General features: G+C 39.5%; 1 protein-coding gene across 2 annotated transcripts in view; it reads left to right on the top strand.

The window, feature by feature from the left end:
- Positions 1-20,721, top strand: part of xpo4 (exportin 4) — an 88,993-nt gene that overhangs the window by 53,865 nt on the left and 14,407 nt on the right. For both annotated transcript variants that reach the window (XM_080197330.1, XM_080197329.1), the window contains exons 11-19: positions 723-868; positions 6,206-6,383; positions 8,876-9,035; positions 11,505-11,674; positions 12,634-12,808; positions 14,331-14,624; positions 17,540-17,720; positions 18,823-18,941; positions 19,889-20,019. In XM_080197330.1, the coding sequence (XP_080053456.1) occupies positions 723-868; positions 6,206-6,383; positions 8,876-9,035; positions 11,505-11,674; positions 12,634-12,808; positions 14,331-14,624; positions 17,540-17,720; positions 18,823-18,941; positions 19,889-20,019 (1,554 nt within the window). The remainder of the gene's footprint in view (positions 1-722; positions 869-6,205; positions 6,384-8,875; positions 9,036-11,504; positions 11,675-12,633; positions 12,809-14,330; positions 14,625-17,539; positions 17,721-18,822; positions 18,942-19,888; positions 20,020-20,721) is intronic.

The following is a 20,721-nucleotide window of genomic DNA, read 5'->3' as shown; positions in this document are numbered from 1 at the left end:
TGGAAGTGGAGGGAAAAAAAACAGAATACCAAACTTTGAAAAGGAAAGCTTGCAATACTTAGCATTGAATGGTGCCATATGCTAAATAAATATTTTTGTGAAATACATGCACCTATATTGAGTAAGGCCTTTTGTATTAAAATTTGATTGAACAAGATTAAAATATTTTTTCCATACCTGCGAGTAATATTTTCTATTGGACAGTTATGACCTATGTAAACATTAAATGATCTGAAACTGAGGGAATTATAGATTTATATATTTGATTAAGTTGTAAATAAGATTATTCAATAACTGCTTTAGACTTTGTGAAATCTAGAGCATGTTTTAACAAGGATTATGAAGGAATAAGTGATGAATATTTTCTGATTTCGTTAGCGAATATGTAATGTCATAAATCTTTGTCCCTTTTTTTCTCCCACACATTTTTCTTGGAAACTTGTTGCAGTATTTCTATCAATGTTCCTTTATATTCACCTCTGTCAAACCATAGCAGTAGCATGCAGGGCGATTTGTCTGGCTTACAAGTGGGCAATTGAGATAACCAGTCATGCTTCCTACACATCTGTGTACAGTGTGTTGCAGCCAGCTTCTGGAACAAATGTCAATCTCAATTTTTTAATGATCATTTAGAGGGTCCCTTATGTAAACATTTAGGGATTAAATGCCAATGATTTGATTCTGTAATTTGATAAATGTGATTTTTCTTTTGTCTGATGCAGTTTATTGGAAGATAGAGTAACAAGACTTCATGGTCAGCTACAAAGGCAACAACAACAATTTCTTTCATCACCAGGGCCAGCAACATTAGATAATAAAGTACTGGATGATTTGTATGAGGATATTCATTGGCTACTTTTGGTCACAGGTAGGTTCGCTACTCAGTATATTGTGATGAACCTTGTGCTTTGGGAAAAACCTGCACTTTCTTTCAGTGAAGGCCATTTTAAAACCAAAGTGTAACTAAGATAATTCTGGCATTGAGGTCATTAGGTTTTGAAGTTAAACTCTGGCTAAATTTGTTATGGGATGCGAGCTTTAAAAAAAAGGCTAATGAAGCTATTTGAGATATTTAATTACAGCTTGGGGTTCTGCAGTTGGGAATAGAACAAAGTTACAGAAAAGTCACGACACATGACAATGCAGAGTTGCTGAGTAGAGACTGATAGCCAAGTTCCGCACACATGAGGATGGCCTCAACCGGGATCTTGGGTTCATGTCAGACTTTCTGCAACCCCCACGACTTGTCTGAGCTTGCAAAATCTCATTAGCTGTCCTGGCTGGAGACAATAGACATCTCTTTAACCTGTGCTTAATCCTCCCTCCATTCACATCGTCTGTACCTTTAAGACTTGATTACCTGTCAAGGTTTGCATTCCAACCATTATTTTGTAAAATGCGTTTGTGTCTTTATATGCCCTGTTTGTGAACTGAAATCCCATTCATCTGATGAAGCTCCAAAAGCTAGTGGCTTGTGCTACCAAATAAACTGGTTGGACCTTAACCTGGTGTTGTGAGACTTCTTACTGTATTTACCCCAGTTCAATGCCGGCATCTCCACATTCTGTCATCAAGCCACTTTTGTATCCAATTAATTCCTTGCCCTGGATTCCATGAGGTTTAACCTTGTGCAACAACCTTTCAAAGGCATCTTGTAAAGTCCATGTAGACAACATCAACTGCACTGCCCTCATCTACCTTGTTGGTTACCCCTTCAAAAAACTCAAATCAATTTCTGAGATATGATTTTCCAATCACAAACCCATTCTGACTATCCCTGATCAGTCCTTGCCTCTCTTGATGCCTGTGGATTCTGTTCCACAGAAGACATTCCAACAACTTATCCACTACAGACGTTAGGCTTTTCCCTGCTGCCCTCCTTAAACAAAGTCACAACATTTGCTAACCTCCAATCTTCAGGCATCTGTGGCTGTTGATGATAATTGAGATTAATCATGAGAGTTGGGAGTGCTTGTTGTTTCATACAATGCACCATTGTATCAACTATTTAGAGCAAAATTCTCCTTTTTGTTTGAAGCATAATATTTGAATTATGTTGATTATGTTTTGCTTGTTCAAGAAAGTTTATAAAAATGAAATCTTGTCCATAGGTTTTCTTTCCACTCGCGTCATGGGAGTTGCATTAAAAAGAGTTTCTAAGGGGAAAGTAAAATTTTAAATATATTGAAGATAAAGTCTTTAATGGTCAGTTTATATTGGTCTTTATTGAAAAGAAAGCTATGCAAAGTGAACAAAGTGCCTTGGCAACTATTTAAAAGGACTGTAACTACATTTGCTAATCACTAAACAGGCTTCAACCCTTGGTCTGTTCAACACTCTCAAAATGATAACTTCAGGCTTGTACTAACAAAACAACCTCCGATAGAACATAACATAAGAACGTAAGAAATAGGAGCAAGAGTAGGCCATCTGGCCCTTCGAGCCTGCCCCGCCATTCAGTAAGATCATGGCTGATCTGTCGTGGCTCAGTTCCACATTCCCGCCCTCCCCCCATAACCCCTAATCCCCTCTCTTATCAAAAACCCATCAACCCACTTCTTAAAAATATTTAGTGAGGTAGCCTCCACCACTTCAACGGGCAGAGAATTCCAGAGATTCACCACCCTTTGAGTGAAGAAGTTCTTCCTCAACTCAGTTCTAAACCGCCCCCCCCCCCCCTTTATTTTGAGGCTGTGCCCCCTAGTCCTACTGTCCTTTCTGAGCGGGAAGAGTCTCTCCACCTCTATCCTATCCATCCCATTCATCATCTTATATGTCTCAATGAGATCTCCCCTCATTCTTCTAAACTCTAACGAGTACAAGCCTAGTTTATTCAGCCTCTCCTCATAGCTCAACCCCCTCAACTCCGGCATCAGCCTAGTAAACCTCCTCTGCACTCCCTCCAAGGCCAAAATATCCTTGCGTAAGTACGGCGCCCAAAACTGCACACAGTAGTCCAGCTGCGGCCTCACCAATGCCCTATACAGCTGCAGCAAGACCTCCCTACTTTTATATTCAATCCCCCTCGCTATGAAGGCCAGCATCCCATTCGCCTTCCTGACCACCTGCTGCACCTGCAAGCTGGGCTTTTGCGACTCATGCACAAGGACCCCGAGGTCCCTCTGCACGGTCGCCTGCTGCAGTTTTTCTCCACGTAAGTAATAATCCTTCCTACCATTATTCCTACCAAAGTGGACCACCTCGCACTTGCCAACATTAAATTCCATTTGCCATTTCCTGGCCCATTCGCCCAGCCTATCTAGATCCTTCTGCAGACTCTCCACACCCTCCGCACAATTTGCCTTTCCACCAATCTTGGTGTCATCAGCAAATTTCGACACCACACACTCGGTTCCCTCCTCCAGATCATCTATATAAATGGTAAATAGCTGAGGCCCCAGCACCGACCCCTGAGGCACTCCACTAGTCACCATCCGCCAATCCGAATAGCACCCATTGACCCCCACTCTCTGCCTCCTATTTGACAACCAGTCCTCTATCCATGCTAACACCCTACCCCCAACTCCATGTCCCCTGACCTTCTGCAATAACCTCTTGTGAGGTACCTTGTCAAACGCCTTCTGAAAATCAAGAAAGACCACATCCACCGGCTCTCCTCTATCCACCGCCCTAGACACATCCTCATAGAACTCAGGTAAATTTGTCAGACACGACTTCCCCTTAACGAAACCGTGCTGCGTCTGCTCTATCAAGCATGCCCCTCAAGATGCCTCGCTATTTCCTCCTTGATGACGGATTCTAACATTTTACCTACAACAGACGTTAAACTAACCGGCCTATAATACCCTGCCTTTTGCCTGGCACCCTTCTTAAACAACGGCGTAACATTAGCCGTTCTCCAATCTTCCGGCACTTCCCCGGAATCCAGCAACGTTTGGAAAATAACCACCAAGGCATCCACTATCACCTCCGCCATTTCTTTCAGAACCCTCGGATGTATTCCATCCGGTCCTGGGGACTTGTCCACAATCAGCCCCTCCAGTCTGTCGAGCACCACCTCTCTAGTAACAGTAATGTCATCGAGACCCTCCAGTCCTACCACCATTCCATCGCTAACACCCAGCAAATTATTCACGTCCTCCTCCGTGAAGACCGAAACAAAAAAGTCATTCAAGACCTCAGCCATTTTCCCATCCCCTACCACTAAGTCCCCCTTCTCATCCTCTAAGGGTCCAACGTTCACCCTAGCCAGCCTCTTCCTTTTTATATACTTACAAAAACTCTTGCTATCCTTTTTTATATTAAGCGCTAGCCCAGCTTCATAGTTTCTCCTACCCTTCTTTATCAATTTCTTTGTCAATCTTTGTTGACATTTAAACCTGTCCCAATCCTCTTCTCGCCCACTACTCTTAGCTACTCTAAACGCCTCCGCTTTTAATTTAACACTTTCCTTCACCTCCTTCTTTATCCACGGCTGATTACCTCTCCTCCTACGGTCCTTTTTGACCATCGGAATAAATTTCTGCTGAGCACCAAGAAAGATCTCCTTAAAAATCCTCCACTGCTCCTCAGCAGACCTACCTTCCAACGCGCTCCCCCAGTCCACATTCGCCAATTCCTCTCTCATCCTACCGTACTCCCCTCTGTTCAAACAAAGGACGCGTGTCCAGGAACCCACTTTGTCGTCCTCCATCTGCACCAGAAACTCCACCATACAGTGATCACTCTCCCCAAGAGGATCCTTCACCGCAAGGTCCCTGATTCTACCCGCCTCGTTACATAACACCAGATCCAAGACAGCTCGCTCCCTCGTCGGCTCCAACACACACTGTTCGAGGAAACTATCCCGGCAGCATTCCAAGAACTCCTCCTCGAGCCCACCACGTCCAACATGGGTCGACCAATCAATATGCAGATTGAAATCCCCCATAACTACGGCTGTCCCATTCCTGCACGCCGCACTTATTTGCGCGTTAACAGCCCGCCCCACCTCCAGATCATTATTCGGGGGCCTATAGACGACACCCACCAGCGTCTTCCTCCCTTTGCTGTTCCTAATCTCCACCCACAACGATTCCACTTTCTGCTCTTTGGTTCCAATATCATCCCTTGCTACCACCCTGATGCTATCCTTAATCAGCAGAGCTACGCACCCCCCCCTTTTCCCTCCCGCCTATCCTTCCTAAACATTTGATACCCCTGGACATTCAGCTCCCAGTCCCTGTCACCTTGCAGCCACGTCTCTGTAATGGCCACCAGATCATATCCATTTGTGTCGATCTGCGCCACCAGCTCATCCACTTTATTCCAAATGCTTCATGCATTCAGATAAAGTGCCTTCGTCCCAGCCTTCCCCTGGACCCTATTCATACTCACGCCCTGTATTCCCTTTAATATTGGGACATCCTCAGCCTCCACCCTTACCTGTACCCTCTCCTTAACTTTAGGCCTCGTAATGTCACCTACCCCCCAGTTTAAAGCCCTGTCTACAGTCCTCTTTACACAATATGCCAGGACTCTGGTCCCAGCACGGTTCAGACCCACCCCATCCTGCCCGAACAGGTCCCACCTACCCCAATACTGGTGCCAATGCCCCATAAATTCAAACCCATTCCTCCCACACCAATCCCTGAGCCACCCATTCACTTCCTTAATCCTGTCAACCCTACGCCCGTCTGCACTCGGTTCAGGCAATAGCCCAGAGATAACCACCTTGTCGGTTCTACTTTTTAATTCCATTCCCAGCTTTTCATACTCTAAAAAATTTAAATTGATGATGTTTACAGGAGTAGAGCTCATTTTAGTTAACCATGAAAGAACATTCATTGGAAATCAAAAATAGCTGTATTGCTAGATGGCCACTACCAAGAATAATTTTGAAGAATCAAATTATTTGAAGAAGGAATGTACACAACATTTTGGATTATTAAAAGCAATGCAATGTATGGATTTGGATTGTTGGTGTGAATATCTGTTTGTGGGTAGGACGTTAGTACTTTTATATCAAAAATACTGTTTAGTTTGGAGGAATCCTGACAGAAAATAGTGCGACTGGAGGGAAATTCTGCTTTAAACTGTATTCTTCCTTACCTGCATGATCTTTTCTGTTTAATTAAATATTTTGTTATATAATCTTCACTTCAGTTGTATGTATGTTGTAGTTTGTTAAGAAAATATGAAATTAGTTCATCTTATAGAATACTAAAATTTACTTGTAACCTGGTATCTTTGTTAATGTTGCTAGGCTACCTCTTAGCTGATGATACTCAGGGAGAGACTCCTCTTATACCTCCAGAGATAATGGAATACTCCATTAAGCATGCCACTGAAGTTGACATTAACACAACACTTCAGATCCTGGGTTCCCCAGGGGAAAAGGCTTCCTCTATCCCAGGATGTAACAGAACAGATTCTGTGATTAGGTAAGAGTTTTTTTTAAGTAATAGACTGGAAGAAAGGATGCTATGCGTGTAACTTTCACTCCAAATATTTCTAAAGCTAGCTGTAATCACTGAAATAATTAGAAATTGTTCCACTCAAAACCATAGGACCAATTTAAAGTTGCAGTAAGTTTAAAAATAAGGAGTCGCCCATTTAAAATGGAGATAAGACAAAAAATTCTGAGGGTTGAGTCTTTGGAACTTTACCTGAAAAACTGGTGGAAGCAGAGTCTTTGAATATTTTTAAGGCAGAGGTGGATAAATTCTTGGTGAGCAAGGGGATGGTAGATTATTGGGGGTAGGTGGGGTGCAGATTTGAAGTTTCTGTTAGATCAGCCATGATCTTATTGAATGGGCAAGTAGGCCCAAGCGGCCAAATGACCGACTTCTCCTTGTTCATATGCCCACGGCAAGTAACATCATGGCACACAAGTGCCAGGCAATAACAATCTGCCTTTTGAAATTTAATTGTATTATCATTGCTGAAGCCGCCACTAGTAACATTCTGGTAGTTACCAATGACCAAAAACTTAACTGGACCAGCCACGTAAATGCTATGGCTCTAGTGGCAGATCAAATGCTTGGAATTCTGAGATGACTAACTCTCCAACTGACTCCCCAAAGTCTGCCCACCATCTACAATATTTAAGTCAGGCATGTGGTGGAATACCCTTTACTTGTCTGGATGCGTGCAGCTCCAACAACACAACAAGTTTAACACCATCCAGAATGAAGCAGCCCACTTGCTTGGCACCTCATTCATCCATCAATTTAAACATTCACTCCCTCCACCAATGACATGCAGTGGCAGCAGTATGTACCACATACAAGATGCTCTGCAGAAACTCATCAAACTTTGGCAATATCTTGCAAGCCTGTAACCTCTACCATCAAAAAGGAAAAGGACAGCAGATGCATGAGAGTACCATCACCTGCAAGTTACCTTCCAATCCATGCATCATCCTAACTTGGAGCTATATCAGCTTCGCTGTTGCTAGGTCAGACTTTGAGTTCCTGTCCTAACAGTGCTGTTAGGGATGGGCATCAAATGCTGACCTGGCCAGCAATATTCACATCCCATGGAGAAATAGAAAAATGAAGAGCTGTAACTTCAGTGGAATGTCAATCAGATTGCTCCACTCCAAGTTACTTAGCCTGAGATGTAGCTATACCGTTTAATACCCATCTGACTTGGGCTTGGTGAGAAGGCGGGGGCGGGGGGGGGGGGGGCATGTTATCATTAGGGATGGTCTTTGGAATGGGATTGGCCAATGAGGGTAGTCAGATGTTGGGGAGAAAGTAACAAGCATTCAGTACTTCTAAAATTCTGTCTAACCATTTGTTCTCTAGGAGTTCTGTTGGTTACTTTCTTTTAAACATTATGAACAAGTTCTTCACAACTTGTTTAAATGTTACTAATGTCAAACAGATAACATTTAATAACTGCTCTGTAACAATGCTATGCACTGATTGAATGGTGTTCTCACTCTTAAATGTTTCTGTGATGAAATAAAAGTTCCAACTAAATGCTTATTAAAATATTCAATTGTATCTTTTTGATCCAGATTGTAAGTCCTGCAATGATTTAGTTGTTAAATATCTAATATTGTGTGATGTTAAGCAATGCAAACAAGAATGGTTCTGAGTTTGATACTCAGACTCTGAATTCACTGATTTTTGACAGCAGAATTGCAGGATGTAAATGTTATTAATTAATACTAATGCCTCCATTAAGAGAACAGATCAGCCATGGTTCCCATTCTTTGATTTCTGTGTTAATGACAAGAAAAGACTTGTTCAATGTATGCTCACGTGGCCCGCTGATGTTTGAAGGATAGCACTTGAGTAGTCTGAGGGTAAAATGTGACTTGTTAAACAATCACTCGTGGGTCTGTACTCGTTGGAGTTTAGAACGATGAGGGGGGTCTTATAGAGACATGTAAGATAATGAAAGGGATGGACAGGGTAGAGAGATTCTTCCCGCTTAGAAAGGATAGCAGGACTAGAGGACGCAGCCTCAAGATGGTGGGGGGGGGGATGCAGTTTAGATCGGAGTTGAGGAGGAACTTCTTCACTCAGGGTGGTGCATCTCTGGAATTCTCTGCCCGTTGAAGTGGTGGAGGCTACCTCGCTAAATATATTTAAGTCATGGGTAGATAGGTTTCTGATAGACAGGGGAATTGAGGGTTATGGGGAGAAAGCGGGAAACTGGAACTGATCCACTTCAGATCAGCCATGATCTTATTGAATGGCGGGGCAGGCTCAAAGGGCTAGATGGCCTACTCCTGCTCCTATTTCTTATGTGTTCATACCATTACCTTTAGGAAAAATGGGGATCTAATTGTTTTTTGGGCTACAAATATAAATGTATTCAAATGTACCTTTAGAAACTTTAGATTTATATGAAACTATAAGTAAACCTGAATGGATCTGTGAAGTAACACATCAAACTAATCTAAAAATCCTACTTCCAGGTTGTTAGCTGCTGTTCTGAGAGCATCAGAAGTTGAGTCTCGAGCCACGAGGGCAAACTTGACAGAACTCCTCAGTCCACAAATGGGAAAAGATATTATGTGGTTCCTGAAACGATGGACGAAAACGTACCTTTTAGTAGATGAAAAACTCTATGATCAGGTGCTCAATATTGAATGTATTTGTAGATTTACAAGCTGTTATTTCTTAATTAATTCTATAGTTTATTTTGGATTTGATCTTTCTGTCTATACGAGTATGTTTGTTTAATTACTTTTAAATTCTATTGCATGACCCTAATTGGACCTGTCATATGTGGTCGTTCCTCAACATATTTGGATGACTACCTGGTAGCTAGCTCATTGCATACCTTTGCCAACTTTAAGCTTTAATGTAGTCTCCAGTGCATAGTGTCTTGTATGTTTTTCACTTCTATGTTTGGTACCAATGTTTCTGCCCCAATATTGCTAATCTTTTCTGAAAAAAAATCATATTTAGATCAACCTGCTTGATTTGCTCACTTGGTTCAAGATTGGGTGTAATGACTTTTAGTGAAAAAATGCTTGTCTGTGCATTCCAAGTAGGGTCACTTTTATGCAAATAGATAAGGCTGATTTCAAGAAAGTTTGAATAATTCTTCAGCTATCCTTTTCATGTGTATCAAACAAAAGTTCTCCAATAATGGGCAGTGCACCACTACCTTGGTGTTTTTGGAAAAACACAGGACTGACGCACTTTTACCTCTGTTGTACAATGTCAGGGTCACCATACTGGTCCAGTATGGGTATCTACTCTTGGAAATACAATAACTAATAGAAATGGTTAGTATAGCTAACAACACATTGGATTTCTTGATTTTTCTGCGTAAAGTCATCCAGTTTATTACAGAACTTAATTTATATTGTATGGAACCCCGAGCAGAGGAATAGCCCAATTGGCTTAAGTTCTTGTTTTTGCTTCCTGCAAGCATCCACCCACTTTCATCTAATTCCCCCAGCACCTCTATCTCATGTACTTATCTGGTTTACTTTCAAATGCGTCTATTCTATAGTATTTTCCCCAACTATTCCTTGTTGTTGTGCAAAATGCTGGAAATGTGAAATTAAAAACAGGAAATGATGCAAGCACTCAGCAGGTCAGGCAGCATCTTTGGAGACCGAAACAGAGTTAGCATTTCAGGCATGTGAGATTTAACAAAAGTTGTGGTTGTGCTTTCCATAATCTTACCACACTTTGCATAAAGGAGTGTCCCCTGAATTCCCCACTGGATTTATTACTATTTTATATTTATTGCCCCTAGTTTTTGAATCCCTAATAAGTGGAAATATCTTTATATCAATGATGAAGGGTCATCCTGACTTGAAATGTTGACTCGATTCTCTCTCCACAGATGTTGTCAAACCTGCTAAGATTTTTCTGCATTTTCTCTTTTTGTTTCAGATCCCAATATCTGCTTTTTTTTTCTCTTTTCCATTATATCTACTCTACTGACCCTGCCCCTCATCATTATGAACACTTTAATTTGGTTACCACTCAGCCGCTGCCTTTCTGTAGAATCGTGTCCTAGTCTGTTCAGTCTTTACTGATGGCTCTAATTTCTCCGTTCTGATATCCATCCTAGAAAATTTTTTTGCCTTTGCCAATGCCTCATCAACTATATTAGATTCCTCTCCACATCAAAATGTTTAAGAAACTGTTAAAATGATGACTGGGTCCTAGTCACAAAATAGCCCTCTTTTCATCAGATGATTTTATAGTCATCAATTTGTTTTGCTTGTTTGACCAACATTTCCAGTTTCCTATTTACTGGAGAAGTTGCATTACTTTGTGAAATTTATCATCTGTCCCCTTTTATTGAAAGGTAAAAATAAATTACTTTGGGAAGCATACTAAAGTGATCTTTTTTCTGGTGCATTATTAATGTCTCCTGATTGATTTAGAAGAAACTAAGATAAAGTTACAATGAATCTTGGGAAGAACAAGATAATGGAGATCAAATGTTGTGGTGCTTGTAATTGTGTAAACAAGATGAAAGCCTCACCTATGCTTAGTTGGTAGCGCTGGCCTCAAACCAAGCATTTGAATACTTCATTTAGGCTGACATTTCATTATTTACAGGAGCTACCTTTGCATCATAATCTGAGGTCGTCTAACTGTTCAGATAGAAGTCAAAAGATCCAATGATATTTTGCAGAGGAGCAAGAGGTGTTCTTAGTACCCTGGGCAAAATTCTTCATAAAACAGTCCAACTAAATAAAAAAAATCTTTCACTTACTTACTGTTTGTAAGCCACTTTCTGTACACAAATTGGATGCAAAGCCAAAAGTTCTGCTATGCCCGCATGAGATCTTAAAACTGAGAATATATATTATCTTTATTATTTTATAGTCATGAGAAACAATAGTGAAAATAACTCCAGTGGAAAATTTGATATTAGTTTCAAAAATCCGTGAATTTGAAAAGCAGCAAAAATTATCAAGGAAACCAAAGATTTGCCCGTGTTTTCCCAAAAACACCAAGGTAGTGGTGCACTGCCCATTATTGGAGAACTTTTGCATAGTTCCCTGTTAACCCAAAGAGCTGAATGGGCATCAGTACTAACTTTTCAATATATGGCTTCTTTCCTTACAGATAAGTTTACCGTTAAGTACAGCATTTGGTGCAGACACTGAAGGTGCTCAGTGGATTGTTGGATACCTTCTAGAAAAAGTTATTAGTAATCTTTCAGTGTGGATTGCAGAACAAGACCTTGCAAATGACACAGTTCAACTGCTTGTAACACTAGTTGAGAGGAGAGAACGGTGGGTACAAAGTCATCCTTGTTTTGTCATGCTTAAAATTTTAGAACATAACTGCTTCTAGTTGTTTTCCTCACAAATCAAACCCTTGGTCTTTTATGTTGCACTTGCTTCAAGGCTCCCTATCTCCTCACTATACCGAGGAATCCTAAACTGTACAAAGTATTTCAGGTGTTAGCAAACCATTATTTTGTGTAGAATTGTCATGACCTCTTTACTTTCATATTCTATCCTGTTTGGTATAAAGTCCCGAATTAGATTTATTTTTTAATGTGTTTACAGAACCATTTGCATGTTTTTTTTCCATAAAGCTCTTGGCACTTTTTTGTTTCCATTGTGTGTTATGTACTAGCAGCATAAGAACGTAAAATGATTTCTTTAGTCATTTTGCCAAAAGATTGCTTAACCACACTGCCTAACTGATGACTTATGGGTTGAGGGGGTGGTTTGTTGGAAGCAGATGATGCTATACTTCAGTGCTTAGCCTCAAACAGCAGACTATAGATAATATTTTATTAAGAAAATTCATGCATTCGTTTTGAAGCTTTATCTGGAGTATTGATTAGATTAACATTTAACTTGAGTTACATATTAAGTAGCTTATTGACAAATGATTGAAATGTTCTCAAGTGTATTGTACATAAAAGTTTAAAAGGGTGAACAACCCAAAGATGTTGTAAAATAATTGAATGTCCAAAATAATTGTAACTTTAAACCTATTGGTATGTCTCAAAAGTTTATTTTTGAATGATTAGGCCATTTCACTTGGTATTGCTTTTTATGAGACCACTTAAATCACGCAGTGAAATATAGTTGTTTTTTTTTAAAAGCAAATACTTTGTTCATGAGTCCAATGTCAATTATAGAGTTAATTGTAAGGTTATAACTACATTCAGATAACTATATTTCTCCTCTTTGCTCATGGTTTGAAGTAGTATTAATTGATTACTATTCCCTTTTAGGGCTAATTTAGTAATAAAATGTGAAAGTTGGTGGAATTTGGCAAAACTGTATGCAAGTCGAAGTCCGCCACTGAACTACCTTCCTAGTAGTGTACAACGGACATTGATGAAAGCCCTGGTTTTGGCAGGGTTTGCTCATGTGGATACAGAAACAAAACAACAGTATTGGACAGAGGTGAGAATTTGAATATGGATTAAATTAATATTTTGACCAGAGTTTTCTGAGGAGTTTCCAGAACTTTTGAGGTAAGTAAATGTATTAGAGTAAATGCCTGTGGAAGAGAACATTGAGCACGAAGGTTCTTGATTCAGTCCATTCGTATCCACTAGATAAGCTGATCATAGTTATGTAATTTACCACTTCCATATCTAGTGGCCCTACTGCAACATGTGTGAATGTCAAAACAGGATAGAATCAAGCTGAACTGCAATATCCTCCATGGTCTAATTTACTGCCAACACCCTAAGTTTCATGGTTTGGGGGTGTTGCAAATCTGCAGCTATGTTTGTGGGGCTGGGAATATCTTATTGGTTCAGTGTTCACTGGCGTTCCATTAGAAGCATGCTTCCTCCCAGTAGCTGCCACTCACAAGTGATGGTACTGCGGACATGAAGACATAATTAATCCTGAATTTAGTGACTTCTATTCTTTAACATGTGCATTACCTTTTAAAAAGCATAATTTATCAAAGTGGATAGACTCGGTTAAAAATTGTGTTCAATTGAGATTTGTTTGTTAAAGAGTTTTGGCCATATCTTCTGGATCATTGCTGATATTGTATGTTTTGAACTCTCACACTCAAGAAATCTTTCACTGCATTCATTCATCATCATCCTTGAAAAGAATTTTATTTCAAAACCATTGCTGAGCTAGGATTTCACAATTTACATGCACATGGAAGAGAAACAATGAGAGACTGGGAGGAAACCTAGATTAACCAAACAGCACCAGTGGAGAGCCGCATCTTCTCAACGCAACTCATCCAGAAGAATGTATGGACCAGTTAAGATTACTGAAGCCTTTCTCAGGAGATTGTACATCCACTCATGAGTCATTAAAGGGACTCTGAACATTGCTGTAGCCATATCCGAAACCAATGCCTATGGCAGGTACAGTTCTGACTGTATCAGAGATAGTGACCACAGATCACAACTTTTATGCCTCTGGCATAATAAATCCTAAACTATTACTTCGGACCTAAACTTTGGAATTCCATCCCTACATTTCTCCACTTAACTTTCTGCCTTTAACACTTTCCATAAAACTACTACTATGACCAACCTTTTGGTCATTCAATCTACTATCTCCTCCTTTGGCTTGGTGTATTATTTTGTTTTATAATGTTCCAGAATTGCCTTAAGATTTTTTTTTAATTAAGGTGCTATATATAAAAGGTTGTTGTTACCAAGTAAATCTGTATGCTTCAGGTACGAATCAGAGAAATTCCTCCCATCAGGCAAGCCTCATAGCCCTTTAAGTAGATCAAAACTACAGTGCAAGCTGAGGTAACATCAGCATCTAGTCACAGTTGCCCATTGGAGGACAAGAGACGTCTATCAGACATCTGTAAAAATGTCACAGAGCACATTTTAAATTAAATTTCAAATGAACAAAATTTAATTTGTTTATTGAAACCTTCATGTCAAGATGAGAAACATTCATTTTATCATGTATTTGTAAAATATATTTTTCTTAGGTTCTCCAGCCACTCCAACAGCGATTTCTTAATGTTATAAACCAAGAAAACTTTCAACAAATCTGTCAGGAAGAAGAGGTGAAGCAGGAGATCATTGCTACGCTGGAGGCTCTTTGTGGAATTGCTGAAGCAACACAGATAGACAATGTAGCCATTCTGTTCACTTTTTTAATGGACTTTCTCAATAACTGCATTGGTTTAATGGAAATTTACAAGAACACACCTGAGACTGTTAACTTGATCATAGAAGTTTTTGTTGAAGTTGCACATAAGCAAATCTGCTACCTTGGAGAGGTAAGTAAAATCTGTCAAAGCTACTTTGTTTCACATGTCTTTACTTGTTCGGATATTTTACTGGGAAAACAACTGGATGGTTCATAATTTACCTTCACCCACGGTTATTGTTGGAGTTTCCTGTCCATGGGAAGGAAAAAGAATTGTTTTAGATACTTCCTTTTCATGATCATGTACTAAGAGCAAATTCCACTATTTTGATGTGCCATTGTAAATGAGTAAAATCTTTGTCCAAAAGTAACATTTTAGCCCTCAATATGCTTCTGCATCACTGCTCAAGTTTTGTTTATCTGATGTATAGAATATAAATATAGATGAGACTACTTTAATAATGGTGAGATGAAAATTACATGTCATGTGACTATACATTAAAGTGAACATAAGTTTATTTTATAGATTGATTGTTTGGAAATGCTTTTAACAGGTTAGAAGTTTTAAAATTAGGAAAAGAAAGAAATTCAAATATACTGCATTTTCTAATTCTCAGGATATAAAAATCTACAGTTACATTGTCATCAGCAGGATGTGTGCTTGCTCAGATATAGAGTTTTTTTGTCTGTTTTGAAGGACAAGGAAGGAAGGATCTGAGGCACTGTCTCAGGAAGCGCTCAATATTTTGCCTGGATTTCACCCAGCACTGAGAGTATTCATTGCAGAGGAGACGTGTAGCATCTGAGCATGTGCTAATTAAAAAAAAATACATTATATGGGCAACCAAAAATGACTCTCTGGCTCCCTGAACACTACAAGGTCGTTCTTTCACCAAAAGAAAATGCAAAGAGGCATTCTTTGGTGACTGGTTTATTGCAGATGCCAACTTGGTGATAAAACTTTCATTGATGAAATTATCAACCTCAATGTTATGAGAAGTATTGCATCCTAGTCAAATTTTGAACAGTTGCAAGCTAAATATATTCAAAAAAGAAATTATCATTTTGCCCAACTGTCACTCGTCAGTTTTTGTCTCTAAATACCTGTAGGTTCTGCCTCTTAGAATTCCTTCTAACAGCTTACCCACTACAGACGTTAGCTCGCCAGTCTGTTGTTTCCAGGCTTTTTCCTGCAGCCCTTCTTAAACAAAGGCATAATGTTTGCCATTCTCCAGTCTTCAGGCACCTCACCTGTAGTTCCAATATCTCTGCTAGGGGAACCGCAATTTCCTCCCTAGCCTCCCACAATGTTCTGGGATACCCTTCATTAGGTCCCGGGGATTTATCTACCTTGATACACTTTAAAACTTCCAGCACCACCACCTCTGTAATATGTACATTCCTCAAGACATCACTATTTATTTACCCAAGTTTCCTAACATTCATGCCCTTCTCAACAGTAAATATTGATGAGAAATACTCATTTAGGATCTCACCCATCTCTTGTGGATCTGCACATAGATGACCTGTTGATCCTCAAGAGGCCCTAATCTTTCCCTAGTTAGTCTTTTGCCCTTTATATAAAGTGCAAGATTATAAAAAGTACATGACTGCATCACTCTTGCCTCGGGATCAGAAGGTCCTGGGTTCATGTCCCCGACATGGAGTAGAGTCGAGACTTTGATGCATTGCTGGATGTATTCTCTCAGAGATAAGGCCTTAATCTGAAGCTCCATTTTAAGTAATAGGTCAGTTATGTGGACATAATGGATCCATTGATAGTAATCAAATAACTGCAGGAGAACTGCCCAGTTGTTATAGTCTATGTGGATATCTCCACCAATACTGGAACGGACTATTCACCTATCTCATTTATGGGACCTTACTGTATTGCCTCACTTATCGTATCACTAAGTTATTAATTGACAGCAAAACACATTGTAGTGTTCTGAAGATGTAAAAATTGCTAGATAAATGTGTCATTTGCTTTCTTTAATAAGCACACTGCAAAGAACAAAGAAAATTACAGCACAGGAGGGCCGCAACCTACACTGACCATGCTGCCCAACTTAACTAAAACCCCCTACCCTCCCGGGGATCATATCCTTCTATTTCCATCCTATTCATGTATTTGTAAAGACTCCCCTTAAAAGTCACTACCATATCTGCTTCCACTACTTCCCCTGGCAATGAGTTCCAGGCATCCACCATCCTCTGTAAAAAATCTGCTTCAAACAGCTCCTTCAAATCTTGCCCCTCGCACCTTAAATTTATGCCCCCTAGTAATTGACTCTTCCACCCTGGGGAAAAAGCTTCTGACTATCCACTCTGTCCATGCCCCTCATAATCTGTATACTTCAATCAGGTTGCCCCTCAACCTATGTCATTCCAGAGAGAACAAACCATGTTTCTCCAACCTCTCCTCATAGCTAATGCCCTCCGTACCAGGCAACATCCCGATAAATCTTTTCTGTATCCTCTCCAAAGCTTCCACGTCCTTCTGGTTGTGTGGCAACCAGAATTGAGCACTATATTCCAAGTGCGGTCTACCTAAGGTTCTATAAAGCTGCAACATGACTTGCCAGTTTTTAAACTCAGTGTCCCGGCCAATGAAGGCAAGCATGCCATATGCCTTCTTGACTGACTTCTTCACCTGCATTGCCACTTTCAGTGACTTGTGTACCTGTGTCCTTTGCCTCCTTTTTGATCTCAACATGACTCAAACTATCTACACACTCTTTCCCAAACAATACTTCATTTCCAAAATAATAAAATAAACCCCATCTTTTATTTTCAATTGCTTGTCATTTTGAATCTTTTATAATATGTATATGTTTTCTAATACTAAAGTAATTCCACAGCAACTATGATGCTTCTGTCAGGCTTTAACATGGATTCACCTCCTCAACTGTTTACCAGATTCATAGCCATGAGTTTCTATCACCAAAGTGAAAGAAAACAATATCCAGCACCTGTTTGGAATGAAGCTTTATATTAAATTTTGAAATTATTCTATCAGGTCTAACATAATGTCTTAACTTTCAGTCAAAAGCCATGAAGTTGTACGAAGCTTGTCTGACACTACTGCAGGTCTATTCTAAGAATAGCCTAGGCAGGAAACGGACTGATGTGGCAGCAGAAGAAGAGCAGTATCAAGACTTGTTGCTCATTATGGAACTTCTGACAAACCTGTTATCAAAAGAATTTATAGACTTCAGTGACACAGGTATACATGAACTTTTGTATACAAAAATATCAGCAAACGATGTGACATTTCAATGTTATTTCTTTAATTTTGGAGGTTTTTACGTGCAAGGCATCTCTAACTCATGAATACCGCCTGTATAAATAATGACTACCTTTGACAGTGTAAAATTCCGGTAATGCACAATAATACACGACTAAACTTATGCAATAAGCAAATATGTTTGCATTGTGGAACACGAGTAAGGCCTCTGAGCTGCTATGTTACTTAGGACTGAAATTAACAGTGGAATTCAATATTATGCTTTTGAAAGCATTGTCACATCTGGAAATACTACAAAGCTGCTATAGTAAGGAGTGGCATAAAGCACAGCAGCACCAAAATGCCGTGGGTACAAAGTAGTGGTTTCTGGATTCAGGTTCACCATCTTCCAAGTTATTGATTTCTGCTGTTCCATTGGAGGAAGAGGAGGAAATAATTTGTTGTCAGATTATTATTACCGCTATTGTGGAACTGATTCAGAATGGCAAACGGTAGAGGGTTGGGAGCAGATTCACCAATACATCCTTACTTTCTACACTGCTGTATCTTATAATTTGGAATTTATAAAACTATTGTTGTGTGGGTGTAGGAGTATTGTTTCTGATTTTTGTTATTTTAGGGGTCCTGTATATTGCTGTTATTCTCAACAGTGCTGTTTAATACTAGAATAGCAGGACACTGTAAATATTAACTTCTGGAATAATAAGATGGAAAGTGTGTTTTTGGCTTTTTAATCAGATTTGTAAAGTCATTGTGAAAATACTTTATGAATAAACTGTTCTTGAAATGTACAAAATTATCACGTTTTTAAAAAAAAAGAGTATTTGAAAGTTTAACTAATTTTGCTTTTAAATTGATCAATGAAAATCAATAGAATTGTTCTCAAAGTTCGTCAGAATTCCAGCAAGCGATACCATCATACAAATTATAGCAATCTCCTATTGGGGTTGTTGGAACTGAAGAAAATATTACAGGCAAGCCTCTTCTGTCTTGCCCTGTCCATCAACACGCATTGTATACTTCAGTGACTATTGACCACTTAGTGACTTAACATAAGGGGTCTTTTACATTGCCTATATAGATGAAGTATTTCGTGGGCAAGAATCTGGACAGCCTGGAAACAGATCTGTGTCAGCTGCTGATGTAGTCCTTTATGGAGTGAATATTGTACTGCCACTTATGTCACAAGACTTGCTAAAGGTAAAGTGTTTTTTAATATAATGTTTGTTGCAAGGGGAATGAAATACAATAAGGTTTTGCTACAATTGTACAAGACATTAATAAGATCACATTTGGACAGTTTTGTTCTTATTCAAGAAAAGATATAATAGTATTAGAAGCAGTTCAGAAAACTTCACCTGACTGACACTTGGGATGAGGGATTGTGTTGTGAGGAAACATTGGGCAGGTTGGACCTGTATCCATTGGCATGTAGAAAACGAGAGATGATTGTACTGAAACAGGAAAGATCCTGAAGGGACTTGACAGGTGCTGAAAGGATTTTTCATCTTTTGGGAGAGACTAGAACTAGGGGACACTATTTAAGAATAACGGATCCTCCACTTAAGGTACAGATGAGGAGAATTTTTTCTGACTTTTATTGATCTGTGGCATTCTCTTCCCAGGAGATGATTGCAGGCAGGGTCATTGAATATTTTTAAAACTGAGTTCGGTGGATTCTTGATTGACAAGGGAGTTGAAGAGTTTAAGGCTATTCAGAAAAGGGGAGTTGAAGCCACAATCAGATCAGCCATGATCTTACAGAATGGCAGAGCAGGCCAAATAGCTACTCCTGCTCCTAATTCGAATGTTCATATAATGAAACAAGTGGAAAATAAGTAACAACAATCCCATTTCTAATTCCTACAACTGGACACTAGTAGGAAATTTACATAGCTTGTTAGAGTGTAGAATAGTACAGATAAAAAGAATCATGCATCTCATTTGAATAATTATAGAATTTAAAATCAGGTCATGAAAGCATATAGAAATGGGGTGATGAAAGTGGATGGCTGTAATTGGTAATTAAACGTCTGAGAAATGTTATGATGGAAGTGTCTTAGGGAGGGGTGGTTGGTCAATTCTATTAACTGTCCATTAAGTCAGATACATATTTTCAAGTTATTTCTTTTGTCTTGCCATAACAGTTCCCATCATTGTGTAACCAGTATTACAAATTAATCACCTTCATCTGTGAGATATTTCCTGAGAAAATACCACAACTTCCTGAAGAACTTTTTAAGAGTCTCATGTACTCGTTAGAATTGGGCATGACCTCGTATCCTTTTACTGCTATTACAATGTCAGAATTATAATGTTGACATAAAATATTTGGCTTGGTTTATATTGTGGATTGATGAGATGATTTAGAGTAGAGACAATTGCTTCAGTATGCACGTTTGTGTTATGTATAAACACGGATCTGTCCTTTGATCTGATTTATTGTCACATGTATTAACATACAGTGAAAACTATTGTTTCTTGCACACTATACAGATAAAACATACCATTCATAAAGAAGGAAACGAGAGAGTGCAGAATGTAGTGTTACAGTCATAGCTAGGGTGTCGAGAAAGATCAACTTAATGCAAGGTAAGTCCACTCAAAAGTCTGACAGCAGCAGAGAAGAAGCTGTTCTTGAGTCGGTTGGTACATGACTCAGACTTTTGTATCTTTTTCCCAATGGAAGAAGGTGGAAGAGGGAATGTCTTGGGGGTGTGGGGTCCTTAATTATGCTGGCTGCTTTGCCGAGGTAGCGGGACGTGTGGACGGGGTCAATGGATGGGAGGCTGGTTTGTGTAATGGATTGAGCCACATTCACGACCTTTTATAGTTCCTTGCAGTCTTGGGCAGAGCAAGCTGTAATACAACCAGAAAGAATGCTTTCTGTGATACATCTGTAAAGGTTGGTGCGAGTCGAGGCTGACATGCCAAATTTCCTTAATCTTCTGAGAAAGTAGAGGCACTAGTGGGCTTTCTT

This window comes from Carcharhinus amblyrhynchos, chromosome 10 (assembly GCF_965287045.1).
Source record: "Carcharhinus amblyrhynchos chromosome 10, sCarAmb.v2.hapA, whole genome shotgun sequence".
Lineage (NCBI taxonomy): Eukaryota > Metazoa > Chordata > Chondrichthyes > Carcharhiniformes > Carcharhinidae > Carcharhinus > Carcharhinus amblyrhynchos.
This window is presented reverse-complemented; position numbering and strand designations above follow the sequence as displayed.